The following is a 22,244-nucleotide window of genomic DNA, read 5'->3' on the forward strand; positions in this document are numbered from 1 at the left end:
TGGTTAAGGGGCTGCCTTTGGCCCAGGTCATGACCCCAGGGCCCTGAGACTTGGTCCCAAATTCTGCTCCTTGTTCAGCAGGGAGCCTTCTCTGACTGCTGCTCCCCCCCTCTTGCTCTCAGACAAATAAATAAAATCTTAAAAAAAAAAAAGTAAATGGAGATAGAATTCACACAACATAAAACTTACCATTTTTAAGTGTACACTTCAGTGGTTTTCAGTATATTCACTATGTTGTACAACTATCACACTAATTCCAGAACATTTCTATCACCCAAAAAGAAACTCCATACCTAATGGCGATAGTCATAATTCACCCTTTCACCAAAGCCCTGATCTACTTTCTGTCTCTATGGATTTGTTACTGCAGTTTTGAAGTGCGTGAATAAATATTTTTAATTTGTTTTAAGTTCTAATACAGTTACTATGGAATAGACACAACCCATATAAACAAAAGATCTTTGGGGTTTCAATTTTTATTGTTTTTAAGATCTGTAAATTGTGGGCACCTGGATAGTTCAGTGGGTTAAGCCTCTGCCTTTGGTTCAGGTCATGATCTCAGGGTCCTGGGATCCAGACCCCATCAGGCTCCCTGCTCAGCGGGAAGCTTTCCCCCCTCCCCACCCCTGCCTGCCTCTCTGCCTACTTGTGATCTCTGTCAAAATAAATAAATAAAATGTTTTTAAAAATCTATAAATTATTTTTTAAGTAATCTCGAGATCAAGAGATGCATGTCCGCCAACTGGGCCAGTCAGGCACCCCTGGTGCCTCATTTTTTAAGAATGTAAAAGGATTCCAAGGCCAAAAAACTTGGGAACCACTGATCTAACACTTTTTTTTTTAAGATTTCATTTTTATTTATTTGTCAGAGAGAGAGAGCGCACAGGCAGGCAGAGTGGCAGGCAGAGGCAGCGGGAGAAGCAGGCTCGCCGTCGAGCAAGGAGCCCGATGTGGGACTCGATTCCAGGATATGGGGATCATGACCCTAGCCCAAGGGCTCCGCTTAACCGACTGAGCCACCCAGGCGTCTCTTACTTTTTTTTAATAGGTTGGACCTACTTTCTAAGCCAGAACCCTACCAGGAGCTCAAAGATGGATATTCATCTCTGGTTAAGCTTCCAGAAGGAACAGGTAGCTACTTCGCAGACCAGTGCACCCCAGGACGTCGAGTGGGTGGAACCGCGGTGAAAACCACAAGCTACAAGACCGCACACGTCTTTAACTCTCACTCGGATGTGCTGAGTTACAAAGTAACATCTGCGCCGGTCTCCTGCGCTCCGCTCTGACCTAAGAGGACACAGACGTCACCTGGCGCATCTGGGCTCAGCCAGAGGTGAGTGCGCCGTCATGAGTGTCCACATGCAGAGAGCGTGGTCCAGACCTCCAGCAGTGACAGAAGTGACCAGAAGGTCAAGTACCATTGACTGGCCCTGAGTTCAAGTCCCGGAATCCACAAAAAAGACCCCCCTCCACCCCACAGGCCGCGAAACAACCCGAGGCAAGAAACCTCAGAAAATGAAGCTCTTAGAATGACCCGTGTTTCCCTCTTCCTCTTTCATATAATCCCCCCTTCTGCCGCCAATATAGCGAAAACTGAATTCCACGCAGGGAACTTTGGGGGTAAGTCGATGGAGTGCCTTCGATCCGTGCTTGATTCGTACCAAAATTCACGGCTGAGGGGGAAACACGAGGCGGCCCGTCTACACTCCCGCCTATCTACGCCTGGAAACCCGAAAGCCAGAAGGTCCCGGGAGCCCGGGGCCCGGCCGCGCCCAGCAGCTCCTCCCACGGCCGGCCTCCCGCGCCAGAGTTCAAGCGCGGCGCCGCGGTGCCTCCCACGGTCAACCTGCGCGCATGCGTCCTCCGCCCGCGGAAACTTTTTCTTGCAGGTCCCGGAGGCGAACCCTAGAGGGCGCAATAGCCGAGCGCCTCCAACAGGGACTTCCGGCGGCGAGTAGGCGTGATTGGTGGAGCCCTTGGCAGGGGGCGGGGCACCGGGAAATTCGAATGGCAGAGGCGGGCCAACGGAGGGCGTGGAATGGACGCGGGGCGTCGGGGGCCGCTGAGGCGACGCGGGATGGCCTCGGCGACCTCAGGTACGCGAGCCCGGCCTGGGCGGGACGCCGGAGCCCGGAGCCTGGTGGGGGAGCGCGCCGGAGTCCGGTGCCGGCGCCGCGGGTCGTCGGGGAGAGGCCGCGCCGGGCCGGGGACGGGTGGGGAGCGGGGCCGCCCCGGCTTCTGCCGGCCTGTGCGCGGGCCGCTGCGCCGAGTTCCGAGAGCCTCGGCCCACACTCGCGCTCTGCTCCTGCGGGAGCTCGGGTTCCTGCGTCGAGAGGGGACGGCGGGCGGGCGGGCGGAAGGAGGCGGACCCCGCCCGGTACGCACCGGCCGGCAGGAGCGGCGCGCGGCGGGAAGGGCCCGGGGAGAGCCCTGGGGGCGCGGCGGGCCGGCGGAGCTTCAGGGGGGCTGCGGCCGCCGCCCGAGCCCCGGCGGCCCGTGGACGCGCAGTCCCGTGCGTTGTTTGTCCGCACACGTCTCTGCGTTCCGGTCAGTGACCGTGCGGGCCCCGCGGCCCTTGATGGGGGCGCCGTGTGTTGGCCAGGCCCTGCCGAGAAACCGAGCTTTTGGGCAGAATGTCCGACGCAGGGTGAGCCCTTGCTGGGTCCCCGGCGCAGGGGTGAGCCCTGCGCGGCGATGAATCATTTAGTCGCACAATACCGGGAGGTGCTTGGTTGTTACTGTCCCTGTTCTGCAGAGGAGGAGACGGAGACATCGCCGGTTCAGTCGCTTGCTCAGAGTTGACACGCCTAGGGAAGACTGGGGTCTGGAGCTGCGCTCAGGCAGACTCACTCTAGAGCCTCTTACCCTGATGCCCGAGCATCTGACATGGTTGCTCTGGAAGGCCACCGCCCCTCGCCTTGTCAAGACGCCCTGTGTCTGCTGCACAGTAAATATCATAAAAGTGCTTGAGAGAATAGTGACCCTTCCCCAGACGAGCTTTCACTCTGTTCAATCGATGATCCTAGCAATACATACGATCACGGAAAGCCATGATAGATATGTATAAACCGCTGCAGAGAGTACAAAATCTGAAGTAAGTAAACCCTTGGATACTCCGGGAGGATTTGATTTAAGGAAGTGATACTGGAAGCGGGTTCGAAGGTTGGATGGCACTTTACGAGGCCTTGGCTGGATGAGAAGACCACCGAGTGATTTTTTTTTTTTTTAAGAGTTTCTTTATTTATTTGACAGCACAAGCAGGGGGGAGCGGCAGGCACAGGGAGAGGGAGAAGCAGGCTCCCCACTGAGCAGGGAGCCTGATGTGGGGCTCGATCCCAGGACCCAAGGTTCAGACCTGAGCTGAAGGCCGATGGATGACTGAGCCACCCAGGCACCCTCTCAAGTGATTTCTTATTTATGATGTATACAGAGGCCAATGACAGACCATGTCTGTGGCTTAGTTTTCTCATCAATAAAGGCAGAGTTAGGGACCGCTGGGTGGCTGAGTCAGTTGGGCGTCTGCCTTTGCTTGCTCTGTAGGGATTAGGAGTCATCAGCTTTAAGACAGTAAGTGAAGCTAAGAAAGCCTGGGACCATATCCATGAAATGAATCCGAGTAGCAGTTCTCAACGAGGGGCAGTGTTGTTCCCTGTGGGGACATCCGTGACATCTGGGGACTTTTTTTGGTTGTTATGAGGGGGGTGGCCCATGGAATGCCACTGTCATATGTGTCCAGCATATGTGTGCTAAACGTCCTACAACACACAGGAACACCTTATTACAAAGGATTGTCCAGCCCAAAGTCCTAGTGCCCACATTGAGCAACCCTGTGCTGGAGAGATGATAGAAGGAGCCTAGGAAAAAACGTTTAAGATTGGTGGAAACTTAGATGGGGAGAACAGAGAGCTGTTTCCCTCCGTTCTCAGGCCTGGAAACTGAGGGGAAAGTCTTTCTCAAGGGAAGGCAGATCAAGGGCGTTGGTTCTTGCTGGGAAGTCCAATGGGATGAGGGGCAGGCATGTCTACTGGATTTAGCAGGTACGGAGGTCATTGGTGTCCCTGCAGAATGGTGAGGGCAGACGTGAGCTGGTGCTGCCTGAAGGAGTGAGTAGCCAGAGTGAGGAGTGTAAGAACAATCGCTCACGATTACTGAGCGCCGGCCGCGGGGCCAAACATCGTGTGTACATTCTTTCTGTGGCTTCTTACAATCTTATGAGGGTAGATACTATTATAAAGAGAAACTGAAGTTCAGAGAGGTTAAGAAGCCTTCCCAAGGTCACACAGCTGGTAGGTAGAACTTGTCGTTTGACTCCAAGGCCTATGGGGTTCCATACGGGAAGGGGGGCGAGGAGGACTGGGGGCCCATATGATGAACTTTGGAGTTAGACCTTCATTGGAAGCTCTGTCACTAGGTAGCTGTTGGCCATAGGCAAATTACCTGACCTCTATACTGAGGCTTCCACATTTGGAAAGTGAAAGATGAATACAAAATAAACTAAAACACTTACTGAGCTTTTACCGATGTGCCGAATGTTATTCTGGGCACTTTTACATCAGTTACCTTATTTACCGCCTTAACAACCCAGTGAGTACGGGTTTTCGTTTATTCGCACTTTACAGGTGTGGAAATTGAGGCACAGGAATAGACCCCCAGTTTATTCAGTTAGTTGTAAGTGGTAGAGCTGGGATTTGAACGCAGGCCATCCTACCTGGAGTAATGAACCTAACTCACTGTAGGCTAGTTTACATGTTACTTCTTTTCATTCTCGTTAAGCCTTTGCAAGGCCCACCTCACCCCATTTTACAGACAAAGAAACCATGGCACATGGATGTTAAGTCATTTGCCCAAGGTCACAATCTAATAAGTGTTAGAGCTGGAAATTAGATTCACTTGTCTGACCCATGGCTATGCTCTTTCTACATCACCACAGACTTCCCCTTCCCTTTAAACTTCTGTAAATGCGGGGCACCTGGGTGGCTCAGCGGGTTAAAGCCTCTGCCTTTGGCTCGTGGTCCCGGGGTCCTTGGATGGAGCCCGGCATCGGGCTCTCTGCTCAGCGGGGAGCCTGCTTCCTCCTCTCTCTCTGCCTGCCTCTCTGCCTACTTGTGATCCATGTCTGTCAAATAAATAAAATCTTTAGAAAAACAAAAACAAAAAAACTTCCGTACATGCTTCTATATCTGCCCTTTCTCTGTTCTTCCAAGAACCCTGGGCAAGAGAGACAAGGAGAAGCCCCTGCACGCATTTTTGACAAGTCAGTGAACCTCTTTGCACCTTAATTTTCCCATCTGCGCGGGTACGTCCACAGGTCTCTGCTGACCGGCTGCTGACTTTCAGGGTTCATGAGGATCAAAGGAGAACTAGATGCCCAAGTGCCTTGTAGCCGTGACGCGGAGTCCTTGGCTTCGTCCGTCAGGCGAAGAAGCAGAGGCCCACTGCTTGTAGGCCCTCTGCTTATGGGGATGCTTACTGTGTGTAAGGTTCTTAGCAGAGCCATCTGTGCACCTTGGAGTCGTGCTGTTTCTGTGCTGGCCCCCGATACCAGCCTCGTGCCTTCTACGAGGCCCTGACAACCAGCTGCGACCACCCGCAAAAATGACAGAGTCAGAGCTGCCAGGAACTTCCCCAGGTCGTACATAACAGGCTAGATGGCATCAGCACTGAAACCATATTTTTGGAGGCCAAGAGATCTAGGTTGGAATTCTGCTGTTAGGGCAGCCTAACACTTGGTTGAGTGTCCCAGTTCTTGGGTTTCGGCTCAAGTCATGATCTGGTGGTTGTGGATCAAGTCCTGCTTCGGGCCCTGTGCTTAGTGCAGAGTCTTTGAGATTTTTTTTCTCTCTCCCTCTTGCTCACTTACTCTCTCTCTCTCTCTCTCTCAAATGAATAAATAAATGTTTAAAACAACAACAATAAAAGAATTCTACTGTTAGCTGTGAACTATAGTGTGGTATCCGCCAATCCGCCAACATAAAACAAAGAAATATTTTCCTCATAAGATATTTTCAGCTCATTCAGTCTTTATGAAAATAAAGAGGATTGTTGTTAACATTTTTTTTTTTTTAAGATTTTATTTATTTGGGGACGCCTGGGTGGCTCAGTTGGTTAAGCATCTGCCTTCGGCTCAGGTCATGATCCTGGCGTCCTGGGATCGAGTCCCACATCGGGCTCCTTGCTCCGCGGGGAGCCTGCTTCTCCCTCTGACTCTGCCTGCCTCTCTGTCTGCCTGTGCTCACTCTCGCTCGCTCTCTCTCTCTCTGATAAATAAATAAAATCTTAAAATAAAAAATAAGATTTTATTTATTTGACAGAGAGAGAGCGCAAGAGAGGGAACACAAGCACAGGAAGTAGGAGAGGGAGAAGCAGGCTTCCCATAGAGCAGGGAGCCTGACGTGGGGCTTGATCCCAGGACCCCGAGATCACGACCTAAGCCGAAGGCAGAGGCTCAGCCCACTGAGCCACCCAGGTGCTCCAACCAAACAGGCTTTTTTATCAAAGTTTTATCTTGTGTTTTCTGATAAAATATTCATAATCTTTTTCTTAGTGACTTAGATTTAATAATTGGAAGCAAACCAAACAGAAAGCTTACACTAGGGAAGGATTGCGTGTTCATGCCTTTTGCACCCTGAGCTGGGACAAAAGAGACTAGGGGCTGCCTCTCAACCTTGTTTCTCTGAAATGAAGATGTCCACGGTGTTATTTATTTTAATGCAAACATTACAGCATTACAGAACTGTGTAACATAAAAAAGAAGCCCACATAATCCCCATCAAGAGAAAAACTGTCATTAAGTTTTATGTGTATATACACTTAAATATAATTATATGTTATAAACCTCAGGTGGGAAATAGAAGCACAGAAAGGCAGTTCATTAATGGTTTGGGTGGGGGCTAATGTCAACTCATTTATTTTTTAAGATTTTATTTATTTGATGGAGAGAGAGACAGAGAGAGAGGGAACACAAGCAGGGGGAGTGGGAGAGGGAGAAGCAGGCTTCCCACAGAGCAGGGAGCCGGACATGGGGCTCGATCCCAGTACCTGGGGATCATGACCTGAGCTGAAGGCAGATGCTTAACAGCTGAGTCACCCAGGCACCCCAACTCTTAATCTTTACAACAACCCCAGACGATGCTGGTCTACAACACCTTTGCACCCCAAAGCATGTTTCACCAGCAGCATCCACATCACCTGGCAGTTCGTTAGAAATGCAGAATCTTCATCTGCATTTTAACAAGATCTTCCGGGTCATTTTTGTAAACCTGACAGTCTACACCCCACTGGACCTACTCGTAGAGCCAGGAAGGAACTGGGGCCGCCACCCACGGTACAGCCAGGGTGGAAAGAATTTCCCTGAAATGAACTAGGGGCCTTGGGCCTTCCCGTGGTGTCTCCAGGACCTCAGCGCCCACCTCCAGTCCGTCTTCCCTGCCCTCTGTCAGGGTAAAGAAAGTCTCTAATCTACTCAAGATGCTGGGATTTGGTTTTGTTTTTAGGCTCTGCTTCTTTTGAGGAGCAAAAAGACAAAATGTGGGCCATCACCCAAGTTGTAATGGGCACAGGCCCTAGGCATAACATACTGCGGTGTTCAGAAGAGCTGCTGCCCCTCCGTGGGCTTCTTCATTGGCAAAATGGCCTGAGTAGAACCTACCTCAGCGACACAGTGAAGATTAAAGCATGTCTGGCATGTAGTCGGCGCTTACTAATGTTAATGTTTGCTACGTACGTGACATGGTTGGCGGAGAAGCTCTCTTCCCCAACTTCCGGCCGTACTCCGGGGAAGCGGCCGTTCATCCTTCAGAGCTCAGCTGTGTCAAGCAGCTCTTCCTGCAAGACTCTGCTGTATGTCACGCCTGAAAACTTCCCTTCTGTCCTCTAGGTGCTGGTCGCTGTCGGCTAAGCAAGGTGGGGGCTGGCCGGCGCCCGCCTCCAGCTCGAGTTAGGGTGGCTGTGCGGCTGCGGCCGTTTGTGGACGGGACAGATGGAGCAGGGGGTCCCCCTTGTGTGCGCGGCCTGGACAGCTGTTCCCTGGAGATTGCCAACTGGAGGAACCACCAGGAGACTCTCAAATACCAGTAAGATTCAGGCCACTGTGCCCTCCGGCCCCTCTCCTCTCTCCTAGGCCTGTTCACATCACACTGCCCACACGGTTTCTCAGAAGTTTCTTCAGGATCCTTGTTCCCTCCTCAGCACAGCTTTGTTCCTCACACCTTCGTCTGGTCTTTCCGATGCGTTCCTGAGTGCCCACTCTGACAGGTCCTCTGGGGGATCCTTGGGGGAAGGCCGAGGGCTGAACCAAACCCATTACTGTTCTCTGGTGGGGGAAATGGGCACAGAGAGGGAAAGGGCAGGAGTAGCGGCGGTGAGCAGGGGAGCCCGACTAGGGTCAGGGACGTGTAGGAAGGGCTTGGCGGGGGGCACAGACCAGCCACAGCCGACCCAGGCTGCAGCTGGGCGGCAGGAGAGAAGACCACCCAGATTTGGGGAAAGCGCTCCCAGGCGCAACCACTACGCTGAAACTCCGCTGGCGAGTGAAAGTTCAGACTCTTTGGCTCCTCGTTGGAGGCTGGGAGTGGCAAACTATGGCCTGCAGGTCCAATCTGACCAGGAGTCTTTTTTGTAATAAAAGCTTTATTGGAACAGTTGTTCATTTACATACTGTCTGTGGCTGCTTTCCGACTCTAATGATGGCAGTAAATCGCTGCCAAAGGGAATCCTATGGCTCATGGAGCCGAAAATATTTACTCTCTGGCTCCTCCTAGAAAACGTTTGACAACCTCATTCTAGCCCCTTGGCAACGTGACTTATTTTCAGGCTCATGCCCCCAACACAGTCCCCGTTAAAACCGCATCTCGGCTGTGGCCTCAGCCCCGGCTTCTCCAGAGTCCAGAGCATGGATCGCCGGTGTGGGGGGGTCTCCCCTTTCATCGGGAAGAACCTCTGCTCCGTTCTGATGTACAGATAATCCTTGCCGTGGGTGCTGTCTCGGGGAAAAAGATCAGGAAGCCCTGCCGTTTCACCCCATGCCTTGTCTGCTTGCTATTTTGGAAACCTGGAATATCTTTCTCCTCTCTCTCTGGCAAAATCCTCTTTCCTCAAGCAGAATCAGTTACTCTTTCTAGTGTGTCCTCCTCTTCACTCCCTGAATCACAGCCATGTATGGGTTTCTTTCTGTCCCACCAGACTGCAGAACTCCCCAGGGTTCTGGACGTTAGACTTATCTCTGTATTCCTAACACTGGCACGGGGACTGGGGCACAACAGGTGTTCAGTGGTGCTTTCTAGGGTCTTTATGTAAGAAAAGCGACAGAGACTCTTAAATCCGAGGCCAGTATTGCCCTCTAAGTCTGGGGCAGGATGGAACCCTCCAGTCATTCCCCCTTTCTTTCGTGCCTGCAGGTTTGATGCCTTCTACGGGGAGAAGAGCTCTCAGCAGGACATCTACGCGGGATCAGTGCAGCCCATCCTCAGGCACTTGCTGGAAGGGCAGAACGCCAGTGTGCTTGCCTATGGGCCCACGGGGGCAGGTGAGGGAGCCAGGTAGAGAGCGGCTTTGGGGCTGAGAGGGCTCGAGAGCAGGAAGATCTCACAGCAATCTTCACTCTTTCCCCAGGGAAGACGCACACAATGCTGGGCAGCCCCGAGCAACCGGGAGTGATTCCCCGGGCTCTCATGGACCTCCTACAGCTCACGAGGGAGGAGGGCGGCGAGGGCCGGCCATGGGCGCTCTCGGTCACTATGTCCTACTTAGAGATCTACCAGGAAAAGGTGAGGCCCCATTCTGCTTGGTGTGGGGAGAGACAAAGGTCAAAGAGAATAAGATCCAGTTCTTGATGATGAAGCTCTGCCCTAGCAACAACGCGAGACCTGGAGAGACAGAGGTTGGGTTAGCCGGTGGTACACGTCCGACAGGCCAGCAGAAGGAGGGGACTGATGCCCAGGCAGTAAGCAGCCTGTGTCTGGAGAACTGGCCCTACCTCTCCCTGCTCCAACAGGTATTAGACCTCTTGGACCCTGCATCGGGAGACCTCGTGATCCGAGAAGACTGTCGGGGAAACATCCTGATTCCGGGCCTCACGCAGAAGCCCATCACTAGCTTTGCTGAGTTTGAGCAGCACTTCCTGCCAGCCAGTAGAAATCGGACCGTGGGAGCCACGCGGCTCAACCAGCGCTCCTCCCGCAGTCACGCTGTGCTCCTGGTTAAGGTGAGGCCCGGTTACAGGGGGAGGACATGGGAAGCCCCTAGAGGGTGAATTAAGTTTGGGGGCCCTTGCTCTTTACCCCAGGTGGAGCAGCGGGAGCGTCTGGCCCCGTTTCGCCAGCGGGAGGGTAAACTCTACCTGATTGACTTGGCTGGCTCCGAGGACAACCGGCGCACAGGTAACAAGGGTCTGCGGCTGAAGGAAAGCGGAGCCATCAATTCCTCCCTCTTCGTACTGGGCAAGGTGGTGGACGCGCTGAACCAGGGCCTCCCTCGCGTGCCTTACCGAGACAGCAAGCTGACTCGCCTATTGCAGGTCAGGCCACCCATCTTGGGGTGACAAGGGGCTGGAGAAGAAGGTTCTCAGGTGTGCTGGGGGGCTGGGGAACTTCAGTCAAGGAATGGAAACGTGGGGCTTCTGATCTCTGCCTATCCTGCCCAATCCCTGTCCCTCAGGACTCTCTGGGCGGCTCAGCCCACAGCATCCTTATCGCCAACATCGCCCCCGAGAGACGCTTCTACCTAGACACAGTCTCTGCGCTCAACTTTGCTGCCAGGTCCAAGGAGGTGATCAACCGGCCTTTTACCAATGAGAGTCTACAGCTTCGTGGTGAGGACGGGGGCTGGCCAGAGTGCAAAGGGCAGATCTGGACAACCGGAGAGTGTGCTGAAGCTGCCCAGCATCAGCACAGAGGCTGACCTGCCCCACATCTTTCCTAGTCTTGGCACCCGTTAAACTGTCCCAGAAAGAACTGCTTGGCCCGTCAGAGGCAAAGAGAGCCCGTGGCCCTGAGGAAGAGGAGACTGGGAGTCCTGAGCCCCCAGCAGCTCCAGCCTCAGCCTCCCAGGAACTCAGGTGAGCAAAGGCTGGGAGCCTAGGGGATGTCCCCTTGCTGTCGCGTGTGGGTTAGATGCAGAGAGTAGTCAGATCCTTGTGCTGTGAACTTGTTCCTCTCTCCTCGAATTCACCCCAAGCCCTATTCTGCTGAATTCACTGGAAGTGCCGAGCTGTCTCTAGCCTTGGTGCTGCGGTCCGTCAGGGGCCTGAAGGAAGCCTCCTCCTGGGGCTCCCGGCCCCTCCCTTTCCACTTTCCAACCCCTTCAGGCAATCAGCAAAACCTCACATTTGGAAGCCGCTGTTTCAAGGATGAGCACTTTAACTTCTGGCTCAAGGAGTAATCTGGATCAGGCCTCTTCTGTCTAGAGGATAAGAGCAAAGCAGAGAGAAAAGGGATGAAGAGCTCTGTCTCCCTGAGACCGCTCAGTCTGTGCATTGGAGTCCAGCGTCTCCAGGACTCTGCAAGGAACCCGTTGCTGTCCTAACTTTGCTTCTAACCTCTATCCAAAGTCTCTAAACTTAGACCTTTCTGTGTGTGTGTGTGTCGCCTCTCTCTCTGGTTCTGATGGCCCCACCGCATGGCCCAGGTTGCACGAATCCGTAGGTCACTGCTATTTGGGGTCTTGCTTTCTTTCTGTGGCTACCAGAGCAGTTGGGGGCAGAGTAGGTACTAATCCTTGACCTCCTGAGGTCACCTCTGTTCACTAGTCTTCAGACTTAAGACAGTTTAGAGAGACTTTATTTGGGCTTGGGTCGAAACCCAGCAAAAGTAAGACTGCAGTTGCCTCCCTAGAATGGCAGGGGTGGGGTGGCGGAGCTGCTACAGTTGAGGCTGGATGGCCTACGGGAAAGGGTGTTTGCTTAGAACCCCGTCTCAGTCTTGTCCTCTCAAGCTACCTGTCAGCAGTCCCGTGTCCTATGTGCATAAATTCAGAGAAACATGCATCCTTGCAGATATGTGTGTTACATGTGAACAGGCAAAGTCTCTGCCAGACAGGTACCCCGGGTAAGCCCAAAGACGGGGCCCATCAGCCCTGGTCAGACCCTGACCTCAGGGGCTCAGGTTTCAGGAAACGAGAGAAGAGGGGAACATCAGATGATGCAGAGTAGGTGGGATAGGGTGCGATCAGGAAGGACTTGCTGCTGCTGTGAGAGCCAGGAAGGAAGGACCTCTGGTGTTCACCCAGATCTTCTGATCCTGCTCTTCTTAGACCCTTGGGCCCAAGGAACAGGGCAGCCTCTGTCCTTGAGGAGCTTCACGGTACAGGAAGGAAGATACATAGTCAAGTTGGGTTTCATGGGAAAGGTGGTGTCCAATTGACTTAGTGATAACTGGGAGAGAAACAATTCTAGACAGAAAGAACAAATGTTAGGCATTGTCATGCTCAGATTAAGTCAGGACTCCGCTCCAAGAGGCCTTTCCTACTGCCCATGGGAAGAAGGCTTGGCATTTGGTCCCCAGTGGCTTTCAAAGCCCTGCTGAAGATGACCTCCACTGTGAATCTTTCCCCAACGGCTCTGGCTCTTTCAAAGAAACCGATGCACAATCCTTGCTGTCACCTCCCAGTCTCTGCCTTCTGTGATGACAGGGAGTGCCTGCAGGCCAGGGTGGGGCAGTGTCTTGGAGCCTGAAGGCTTGGAACTCGGGTGTGCACAAAGCGCTTATTCCTGTCAGATCTCCTGGCACTCTGAGAGGTGACGTGGCAAGTAGTGATGGAGCCGCATTCACCTGCTGAAGCCGTGCACCTAGACAGTCTGGTTGACTTGCTCGGGGTTGCCCAGCAAGTCTACACCAGAGTGTGGACCCCCGGAATACAGCAGTAGAAGGCATCATGAGGGGAATCCTGCTACTGCAGAGAGGGTGATGAGAGATGAGCCAGGTGCAGAGTGACCTTTGTCTGCTCAGCCCCCTACAGAAGCTAAGCAGCATGGACCCCGCTGTGCTGGAGCGCCTCCTAAGTTTGGACCGTCTGCTGGGCTCCCAGGGGAGCCAGGGGACCCACGGGCTGAACACCCCAAGGCGAGAGCGGATGGTGCTCATGAAGACAATGGAGGAGAAGGATTTGGAGATTGAGGTAAGTGTGAGGGATATGGGGGCTGGGGTTCCTACGGGCCTAAGAAGCCATCTGAGCATCTTCAGGCAGGGAAAGGCAGCAGAAGCCTGGACCAGCATTTAGTTTTTAGCCTAACACTGGAACCCCTTGTCCCCGGCTTCTGCTTGAATGTCCTTAATGTGGTGGGACTTTGAAAAACAACTGAGGTCAGCTCTGAGGAGGTGAGGGGTGGACATCCCCGCGAAAGGAGCTAATGTTAGGTCTTGTCATTTCCCAAAACCCAGTTCAAATTAAGTTAGGACTTTTTGCCTGAATAGTCCTTTCCCTTCAGTGTTTCACAAAGGGTCCTGTTCCACTTTGGAGCATCCCTGACCATCCGAAAGCCCTTAATCATACTGGGCTCCAGTTGTCTCCTGGTAGCGTCTCTCCTTTGTCCTCACCCTGCCGGCAAGGGGCTCAGAACCCTGCACTCACTTTCCTAACCCACCTCCTTGAAGCTGCCCGAAAGTTTGTTCTGGGTCACATGTCTCTCTGATCCTTTCCAACAGAGGCTTAAGATAAAGCAAAAAGAACTGGAAGCCAAGGTTCTGGCCCAGGAGGCTGTGGACCCAAAGGAAAAAGAGAACTCGTCTCCCACAATGCTCCGACCGCTTGCTCGCCGCACAGTCACTGTAGCAAAGCCCCTCAAAAAGGCTGTGGTGATGCCCTTACAACTGAGTAAGTTTGGCTGTGGGGGCCAGGAGGGCCCCGATGACAGATCCTGGAAAGGTGGGAGGTGTTCAGAGCAGCTTTCATCATGTCATTCGTGTACTCCCACCATACTGCAACCCTGGGGAAGGCAGTGGGTGGTGGTGAGGACCATCTGAAATCCAGCTCTGGTGCTATGTGCTCAGGCACTTAGTACGGTCAGGGCTGACTGACCGGGCCGTGACTGAGTACCATGCAGTAACAACCGAGACTACCGGCGGATACAGGTGTGAGAGAAGTTCTGTGGGAACCACAAAAGAAGAGGTTCACTTGGGCTGGAGGGGAACCGGGGAATCAGGAATAGAAGACCCAAGTAAGGGAGGGCAAAAAGTAACCTCTGCCATGATTCCGGGTCACAATTCTTGCCTTTAGTTCAGGAGCAGGCAGCATCCCCAAATGCTGAGATCCACATCCTGAAGAAGAAAGGCCGGAAGAGAAAGGTGAGTGCAGCTGGCAGCTGGAGCCACAGCTGGAGTGGAGAAATGAGGGTAGTGAGCTCTAAGGGGAAGAGCACTGGCCATGGAGTTAAAACACCAGCTGTTTGCAAGTTGCTTACCCTTGGAATGTGGAGGAGATACCTCTCAGGGCATTTCCCATGAGTAGCAGAGAGGGTATCAGTCACCGTTACTTCCCTTTCTCGCTGGTGGCTCTCACCCTCAGCAGCCACTTACTAGGTACAGTAGCCTGAGTCCTCCTCCACAAACTGAAGAGTCCACCCGGGGAAACGTGACCTAAGCACTCAAGAAATGAAACAACACTGGAAGAATTACCTAAAAACTGAGAGAATGGGGTGGGGGCGTGGCTGTGTGCCTTCCTGGGAATGAAAGAGAGCTTACTCGTTCCTTGTTAGAGATGCGGCGGATTTAAGAGCTTACTATATGCTTGACGTTCCTTAACCCATCTGACCTTCACAAGACTCTTTCACACACTGGGCAAAATGAGAGTCCGCCCAGTGAGTGACTGGAGACCAGGGTTTGTGGACAGACACTTGAGGCGAAGAGGCTAGGGAGGCGGGGAGAGAGCTGCTGTTAGGCTCCTGTCTTTGGCAGAGGAGTCTAAAGCGGTTTGCTGCCATGGGCTGAACAGCAAACTCTGGTTCTGTCACTCACCTCCCCTGCCTCATAGCTGGAGTCCCTGGATGCTTCAGAGCCAGAGGAGAAGGCTGAGGACTGCTGGGAGCTCCAGATCAGCCCGGAGCTACTGGCTCACGGGCGCCAAAAAATACTAGATCTGCTGAATGAAGGCTCTGCCCGGGATCTGCGCAGCCTGCAGCGCATTGGCCAGAAGAAGGCCCAGCTCATCGTGGGCTGGAGGGAGCTCCACGGCCCCTTCAGCCAGGTAATGGCCCAGGGAGGGTGGCCCTGGAAAGGACCTGGGGTGGGGGCGGGCGGGGAGAAGCCCCGTCCCACCGCTGCCGTCCCTCCAGGTGGAGGACCTGGAACGCGTGGAGGGCATATCCGGGAAGCAGATGGAGTCGTTCCTGAAGGTGAGCCCGGCGTGGCCCCTCCTCCCCGGCCCGGGCGCTGCCCCCAGCTTTAACGCTGCTCTCCCCTGCCCTCCTGTCGTGCAGGCGAACATCCTGGGTCTCGCCGCGAGCCAGCGCTGAGGCCCCCCGACCGCCAGCTCCTGTCCTTCCTGTGCCATGTTTTTGTTTTGTTTTTCAAATCCTCGTATAACTGCGTGTCGTGTAAATACAGTTTCTACTCTGGTGTTTCAGCCTGATTCTTGGGACTGCGGGGGCGGGGCCGGGGGCAGAACTGCCCTTGGGCTGGGCCGCAAGCTCCGCCGCCGAACTTCCTCGGGCGCCATCTTTGGGAAGAGCAGGAATGAAGCCGGGCAGGATTGTAAATAGACCGCTGGAGTGGGGAGGGGGAGGGACGGTGGCCGAAAGGAAACAAAAAAGTAACGCGAAAGCCGGAGGCCGACGACCGTTAGGCGGGCGCGCGCCTCGAGTTTAGCCCCGCCCCATCCGTACCCCCGGCGCGCGCTCCCCTGTTCTCCCGCTCAGCAACGACAGCGGTTTTATGCGCGTGCGCGCGAAATAACGGCCGCTGGCGGAGAGAGGAGGGGGGTGGAATCTTTGAAGGGGGGGGAAGAGAGAAGCCGCCCTGTCTTCCGCGCGCCCACCACCTGCGCCATCGTCAGCCAATCAGCGGCCGTCTCAGGGGTCTCGCGCTCGGGGCGACTCGGGCTGCTGGGTGGCTCCCCCGTCCCTCCTCCCGCCAGAGTCCCTCTCGTACCTCCCCCTCCCGCTGGCCTCGCGCGCGCTCGCGCTCGCGCCCGCTCCAGCCTCTTGTGTGTCCTCGCGCCCCCCGCCCGCCCTCCCCGCGCGCCGTGTGCTCCGCTCCCCCCACCCTCCTCCTCCTTCCCCCCTCCCGCCCGCCCCGCGCGCCTCCTCCCTGGGTTCCCCCTCCCCCACTACCGCCTCCTCCTCCTCCCGCCCCAGGGTGAGCGCGAGCCACCTCCCTCCCTCCCTCCGCCATGGATCCCGGCAACTGGAGCAGCTTCATCTTCCAGGTAACAACCCCCCCCCCCTCCCCCCGCCCCCCCACCCCCCCTTCTCACACCCCCTCCCGCCCGCCCTCCCTCCCTCCCGTCCCACCCCCCCCTCCGCGCGCCCGGTGCGCGCGCAGCTGTCCCCCTCCCTCCCTCGCGCCCTCCCCCGCCCTCCCCGAGGCGCCGGCTGGGCGCGCGCGCGGCGGGGGCCGAGGCTGCTCCCTCGCTCCCCCCACCCCGCCCCGCCAGGCTCCAACCGCCGCCGCTGCCGCCGCCGCCGCCGCCGCCCGGGCCCCCGCCCCCCGCCCCCGGCCCCCGGCCCCGCGGGGCCTCCCGCCCCCACCCAGGGGGCGTCGCCGCCGCCGTCGCCGCCGCCGCGCTCCGCGGCCCGCCAGGCGCCCTCCTTCCCTCCCTCCCGCCGGCCGGGGTGTGCGGGCGGCGGGGCGGCCCGCGGGCCATGCGTTCGGCGCGGCCCAGCCCGGCCGGCCGGGGGCGGCGCCCCGAGCCCGGGCCCCGCGCGGCCCGCGCCCCCGGCCCCCGCTGAGCCCCGGGGGCCCCGCCGTGGCCGAGGCCATGTTCCCCGTGTTCCCTTGCACGCTGCTGGCCCCCCCCTTCCCCGTGCTGGGCCTGGACTCCCGGGGGGTGGGCGGCCTCATGAACTCCTTCCCGCCACCTCAGGGTCACGCCCAGAACCCCCTGCAGGTCGGGGCTGAGCTCCAGTCCCGCTTCTTTGCCTCCCAGGGCTGCGCCCAGAGTCCATTCCAGGTGAGTAGGGGCCGGCCGTGGCGGGCCGCGCCGGGAGGGCGCCGACCCGCGGCCGCGGCCCACACGGCGCCTTGTCTTCGCAGGCCGCGCCGGCGCCCCCGCCCACGCCCCAGCCCCCGGCGGCCGAGCCCCTCCAGGTGGACTTGCTCCCGGTTCTCGCCGCCGCCCAGGAGTCCGCCGCCGCCGCGGCCGCCGCCGCCGCTGCCGCCGCCGCGGCCGCCGTCGCTGCTGCGCCCCCGGCCCCGGCCGCCGCCTCCACAGTGGACACAGCGGCTCTAAAGCAGCCGCCGGCGCCCCCGCCGCCGCCCCCGCCGGTGTCGGCGCCCGCGGCCGAGGCCGCGCCCCCTGTTTCTGCCGCCACCATCGCCGCAGCCGCGGCCACCGCCGTCGTAGCCCCAACCTCGACGGTCGCCGTGGCCCCGGTCGCCTCTGCCTTGGAGAAGAAGACAAAGAGCAAGGGGCCCTACATCTGCGCTCTGTGCGCCAAGGAGTTCAAGAACGGCTACAACCTCCGGAGGCACGAGGCCATCCACACGGGCGCCAAGGCCGGCCGGGTCCCCTCGGGGGCTATGAAGATGCCCACCATGGTGCCCCTGAGCCTCCTGAGCGTGCCCCAGCTGAGCGGCGCCGGCGGGGGCGGGGGCGAAGCGGGCGCGGGCGGCGGGGCGGCCGCCGTGGCCGCGGGCGGCGTGGTCACCACCACCGCCTCGGGCAAGCGCATCCGGAAGAACCACGCCTGCGAGATGTGCGGCAAGGCCTTCCGCGACGTCTACCACCTGAACCGGCACAAGCTGTCGCACTCGGACGAGAAGCCCTACCAGTGCCCGGTGTGCCAGCAGCGCTTCAAGCGCAAGGACCGCATGAGCTACCACGTGCGCTCACATGACGGCGCTGTGCACAAGCCCTACAACTGCTCCCACTGTGGCAAGAGCTTCTCCCGGTGTGCACGGGGCCGCGGCCGCCCGCGGGGCGGGCGGGGAGGGCGGGCGGACGGCGCTGGCGGCGGCCCGGCCTCGGCTGCCGGGGCGGGAGGCGGCGTCTGGGGCCGGGGACCGGGAGCCACTCCCCGGGAGGAGGGAGGGAAGCCTCGCCCGGTTACCAGGGAGCAGGGGGTGGTGCTTCGCCGAGGAGGTGGGCCCTCCGGGTGGGAGCAGGCTCGGCGGGGGCGGAGGGCCGGCCCGCCCCGCCGCAGGGAGGGGGTTCCCGCCGCCCGGGGGCTCCGGGGCCGGGGGCCGGGGCGGGGAGGCGGGCGTCTCGGGCTCGGCCGGGCGGGCTGAGAAGTTAGCCCGGGCAGCGCGCCCCCGCCGCAGGGCCCTAACCCCGACCCCAACGTATTCCCAGGCCGGATCACCTCAACAGTCACGTCAGACAAGTGCACTCGACAGAACGGCCCTTCAAGTGCGAGGTAGGAAGCCCGCCGCCGCCTCCTGTCCCGGTTTTCACGGTTTTGATCCTCCCGGTGGCTGAGTTCGGCCTCTCAGACCCCTTTTTCTCTCTCTCCTGTTTGCTCTTTCGCTCCCGCCTTCCCGTCCCTTCTTCAAGACCTTGCCGCCTCTCCCGCCTCCTCCAGACCCAAGACCCCCGAGGCTCGGATTCCTTTAACCTCTGGCCCCCTCCCCGCTCCCTGAAGCTTTAACTCTCCTGACACCCCACGGCCCTCCCCCTCCCCAGAAATGTGAGGCAGCGTTTGCCACGAAGGACCGACTGCGGGCGCACACAGTGCGACACGAGGAGAAGGTGCCGTGTCACGTGTGTGGCAAGATGCTGAGCTCGGCTTACATTTCGGACCACATGAAGGTGCACAGCCAGGGCCCTCACCATGTCTGTGAGCTCTGCAACAAAGGTACATGCTGGGGGACGCTGGGCGGGCCGGGGACAAGGGGTGGGGACCAAGGGTGGGACCGAGCCAGAGGCCCTTCCACGGATGAGGCTTCCAGGTGCTGTCGCCCAGGGCTCTAGAGCCCTTTAGGAAGCAAATGGAGCAAAGGCGGGTCGCCTGAGCCTCGTTAGGTTCTAAGAGGTCTGGGCTGGAGGCTCAGCTGCCAGGAAGAAGCAGCCTCTGGGGGTGGGTTGCTCTGGGGAAGGAGCGGTCCAGAGAGCCAGTGCCCAAGGGTTGGAAGGCAGGGTTTGGACCGCCCGCGCCGTGCCCTCCTGCTCTGGGGCAGGTGGAGTCCGACCGCAGGGGCTTAACGGCCTGCTGGGGCCATGCCCCAGCCGCAGAGGAAGCTGCTTTTAAACAGCTTCACCGATTCACCGAGTAATGAGTAACGGGGCTGAGACTGATTGGGGCCCTGGAGGGAGGGGACACAGCCGTCTCTGCTGAGGGTCAACTCTTTCAGGTGGCTAGAGATCAGTGTCCTGTCACCCGGGGAGAGGTTCCCCTAGCCACAGAGAATAGGTTCTGTGGGTACCCAGGCTGAGAAGCTGTGGCACCATGCACCCAGGCCCCAAGCTGAGGGAGGGGCTGTGCCCCACCAGCCCCACCAGAGTCGCTGGCCCCAGGTTCCCAAGGATGCGGTGGGAGGAGGACAGGGCTATCTGAGGAGGGCGTCCCCGGCCTTAGGAGAACAGCCCCGTCTCTGGGGTCTCCGCCTGGCTGACCCCATCCCCCCCATCCCAATCCACCCCCCCAATAGGCTTCACCACAGCAGCATACCTGCGCATCCACGCGGTGAAGGACCACGGGCTCCAGGCCCCGCGGGCTGACCGCATCCTGTGCAAGCTGTGCAGCGTGCACTGCAAGACCCCTGCCCAGCTGGCCGGCCACATGCAGACCCATCTGGGGGGGGCCGCCCCCCCTGTCCCGGGTGACGCCCCCCAGCCACAGCCCACCTGCTGAGGGGGACCCCCGCACCCACCAGGCAAGGCGTGGGGTATGGCTAGGGGGGGTGGGGGGGTGTGGGACGAGGGGGCTCAAAGGGCCCAGTAGGGGGTCTCAGGCAGGCCAGGGATGCCCGCGTACCACTGGAGCTAGGGAGACTTCTGGGGACAGGGAGGGCCCTTCAGGAGAACTGGGAGAGCCTCCGGGGGCCAGACAGGAAGTGAGCAACGGCTGTGTCCCAGGGGAGGGAGTCTGGGAACCAGGCTGGGGTGAGGGACCAGGCTCTTGCCTATCGGATTGCGCTGTGATCTCCTGGCATTTGTGCCCACGCAGGTACCGGTGAGGTCTGTCCTATGGCGGCAGCGGCGGCGGCGGCGGCAGCGGCGGCGGCAGCAGTGGCAGCCCCCCCCACAGCTGTGGGCTCCCTCTCGGGGGCTGAGGGGGTGCCTGTGAGCTCCCAGCCCCTTCCCTCCCAGCCCTGGTGAGCTCCAGGTTGGTGGTCGGGAGCGTGGAAAGTGGAGGGAAGTCCCTTGGTACCGCCTCCTCTGACCCCCTCTTCCTGCCGACTCCTCACTTCTTCCCCACCAGCCAAGGAGCCTCCGGAAGGAAAGGAGGAAGAGGTGTTTCTTAGGGGAATTCGCTAGGTTTTAACGATTTGTTTCTCCTGCTCCTGTCTCCTCCCCATCAGACCTGACCCCACACACACTTGTCCCCTCGGTTGTGTTGAAGCCCCCTGGACAGTGGGCAGGGGTGGCAGCGGACAGGAGCGGCCACTGCCCTCACCCCTTCTCCTCTCTGTGACCCCCTGCCCTGCCCTTACAGGGATCTGTGAGCCTTCTCCTCCACGGTCCTCACCCCCCCATACTGTCTGCTGCCCCTCCCTGGGGAGTTGGTGCTTTTTTTTTTTTTTTTTTCTCTTAATTTTTTTTCCAGGGGGAGGGAGGAGAGGAAGGAGGGGGATCCAGATTCTGTCCCAGAGAGGGGGAAGAGGCGAGACTGGAGAAGGGGCCGGAGCAGGGCCGGCGGTAGTACCTTCACGAGGAGGGGTTGTTTGGGGTCAGGCCCTAAACATTGTCCTACTTGAGAACCTGTCAGGGGAAAACAAGTCAAGGGGAGCAAAAGAAGGAGCCACTAGGGCCAGAGGCAGGAGAAGAGACGGAATTCTAGGGTACCAGGGTGAATGGGGGATCCAGGGACTAGAGGTGCTTCCTGGGGGGGGGGGATGCGGTCACGGTGTCTCCCCCCGCCCTCTTCCACCCCAGCTCCAGCCCTGGCCTTTTCTTTTCATCCCTCTCCCCCACGACAGAAGCAGTGGCCCTGGCCATGTCATCGTGTTCCTGTGTCCCCTGCATGTTCCCCACCCTTCACCCCCCTCCTTTTGCGCGGACCCCATTACAATAAATTTTAAATAAAAACCTGTCTCTGACTTTGGAGTGGTTGGATTGCTCTCCCCAGAGCCCCAGTCCCCACCCCCCAAGGCATTACTTCTGGGCCTGGTGTCCCAGCCTTGCTCGGGCCTGTGTGGCTCCCGGGCTCTGGCTCCTCCCTCAACCCCTGCTGCAGCCCAGATTCAGGGTGGGGCCGAGGCTCCAGTGGCTGGAGAGCAGGTTCCAGGACTCCCAGGGCTCCCGGGAATACCCAGGCAGGCCCAGAATAGCCACTGGAGGGTTGAAGAGGCCTGGGTTAAAAACCCCAGCAGGAGACGCGTGCTGCTCTTCTGCTCACACCCACTGCCTGCGACGCAGACCTCTGCCCAGTACCTGCACACCCTTAAGGCCCTGGGGGCTGACAGTGGGCGAGGGAGCCGCAGAAAGGGCGCGGACGTCAGCCCGAGGACCGGGAGCGGAGAGGGTGGCCGAGAAAAACCGCGCTTGTCCCCTCGCCTGTCCCCTCCACTCTTGGTGTGGTCCATGGAGCGCGTCCGGGCCGGGCCCAGCCCCCTCCTGCTCCGGACGGCCCCTGCAGCCTCTGCCCTGGAATTCCCTTTTGAGTCCTGCTCCAGGGACCCGGGAGCCTTCCAGCGCCCGTTTGTGCTGCTGCTTCCTCGAGGGGCGAGGGGCTTCCTGTACTGCAGGCTCCCCGTTCTCCCAGCCCCACCCTGCTCCGGAGCAGCCTCCCCAAGTTTTGCCTCATTCCCCTTCCCCTCTCTCTGCTTGTAGGGGTCCCGCCCGTCTCACAGGTCCGGTCTCCCCGTAGACCCCTCTCCGTTGCCCCCAGCCCCCTGCCTCGGCCAGGAACCCCGGTGACCGTTGGCGGGAGGGGCGCGGGGCTTGGGAAGGGGGCACCCCCAAGAAGCGCGCGTGGGAAGGGGCAGGGAGGTGGCGCG

The 22,244-nt window shown here is 58.4% G+C and overlaps 2 protein-coding genes across 7 annotated transcripts; both read left to right on the forward strand.

Moving 5' to 3' along the window:
- The first annotated feature begins 1,994 nt into the window (after positions 1–1,994).
- Positions 1,995–15,545, forward strand: KIF22 (kinesin family member 22). 2 transcript variants are annotated; one of them, XM_004773899.3, is made up of 14 exons: positions 1,995–2,096; positions 7,877–8,072; positions 9,396–9,523; positions 9,610–9,764; positions 9,992–10,201; positions 10,283–10,513; positions 10,654–10,807; positions 10,918–11,053; positions 12,942–13,110; positions 13,638–13,806; positions 14,209–14,276; positions 14,962–15,174; positions 15,263–15,322; positions 15,407–15,545. In XM_004773899.3, exons 1-14 carry the CDS (start codon positions 2,039–2,041, stop codon positions 15,440–15,442), a joined length of 1,983 nt encoding a protein of 660 aa, XP_004773956.1. In that variant the 5' UTR covers positions 1,995–2,038; the 3' UTR covers positions 15,443–15,545. The 2 variants fall into 2 exon arrangements, with proteins under 2 accessions (XP_004773956.1, XP_004773955.1); XM_004773898.3 differs by having other exon boundaries at positions 15,263–15,545.
- A 682-nt stretch (positions 15,546–16,227) lies between these two features.
- MAZ (MYC associated zinc finger protein) lies at positions 16,228–21,337 on the forward strand. 5 transcript variants are annotated; one of them, XM_045072601.1, is made up of 7 exons: positions 16,233–16,353; positions 17,011–17,097; positions 17,181–18,037; positions 18,439–18,502; positions 18,769–18,940; positions 19,734–19,958; positions 20,252–20,385. In XM_045072601.1, exons 1-6 carry the CDS (start codon positions 16,318–16,320, stop codon positions 19,934–19,936), a joined length of 1,419 nt encoding a protein of 472 aa, XP_044928536.1. In that variant the 5' UTR covers positions 16,233–16,317; the 3' UTR covers positions 19,937–19,958; positions 20,252–20,385. The 5 variants fall into 5 exon arrangements, with proteins under 5 accessions (XP_044928537.1, XP_044928536.1, XP_044928538.1 ...); XM_045072602.1 differs by lacking the exon at positions 19,734–19,958 and having other exon boundaries at positions 16,228–16,353; positions 20,252–21,337; XM_045072604.1 differs by lacking the exon at positions 16,233–16,353 and having other exon boundaries at positions 16,815–17,097.
- The last annotated feature ends 907 nt before the right edge of the window (positions 21,338–22,244 follow it).

Source organism: Mustela putorius, unplaced genomic scaffold (assembly GCF_011764305.1).
Source record: "Mustela putorius furo isolate JIRA1106 unplaced genomic scaffold, ASM1176430v1.1 tig00004039_pilon_pilon_pilon, whole genome shotgun sequence".
Taxonomy (NCBI): domain Eukaryota; kingdom Metazoa; phylum Chordata; class Mammalia; order Carnivora; family Mustelidae; genus Mustela; species Mustela putorius.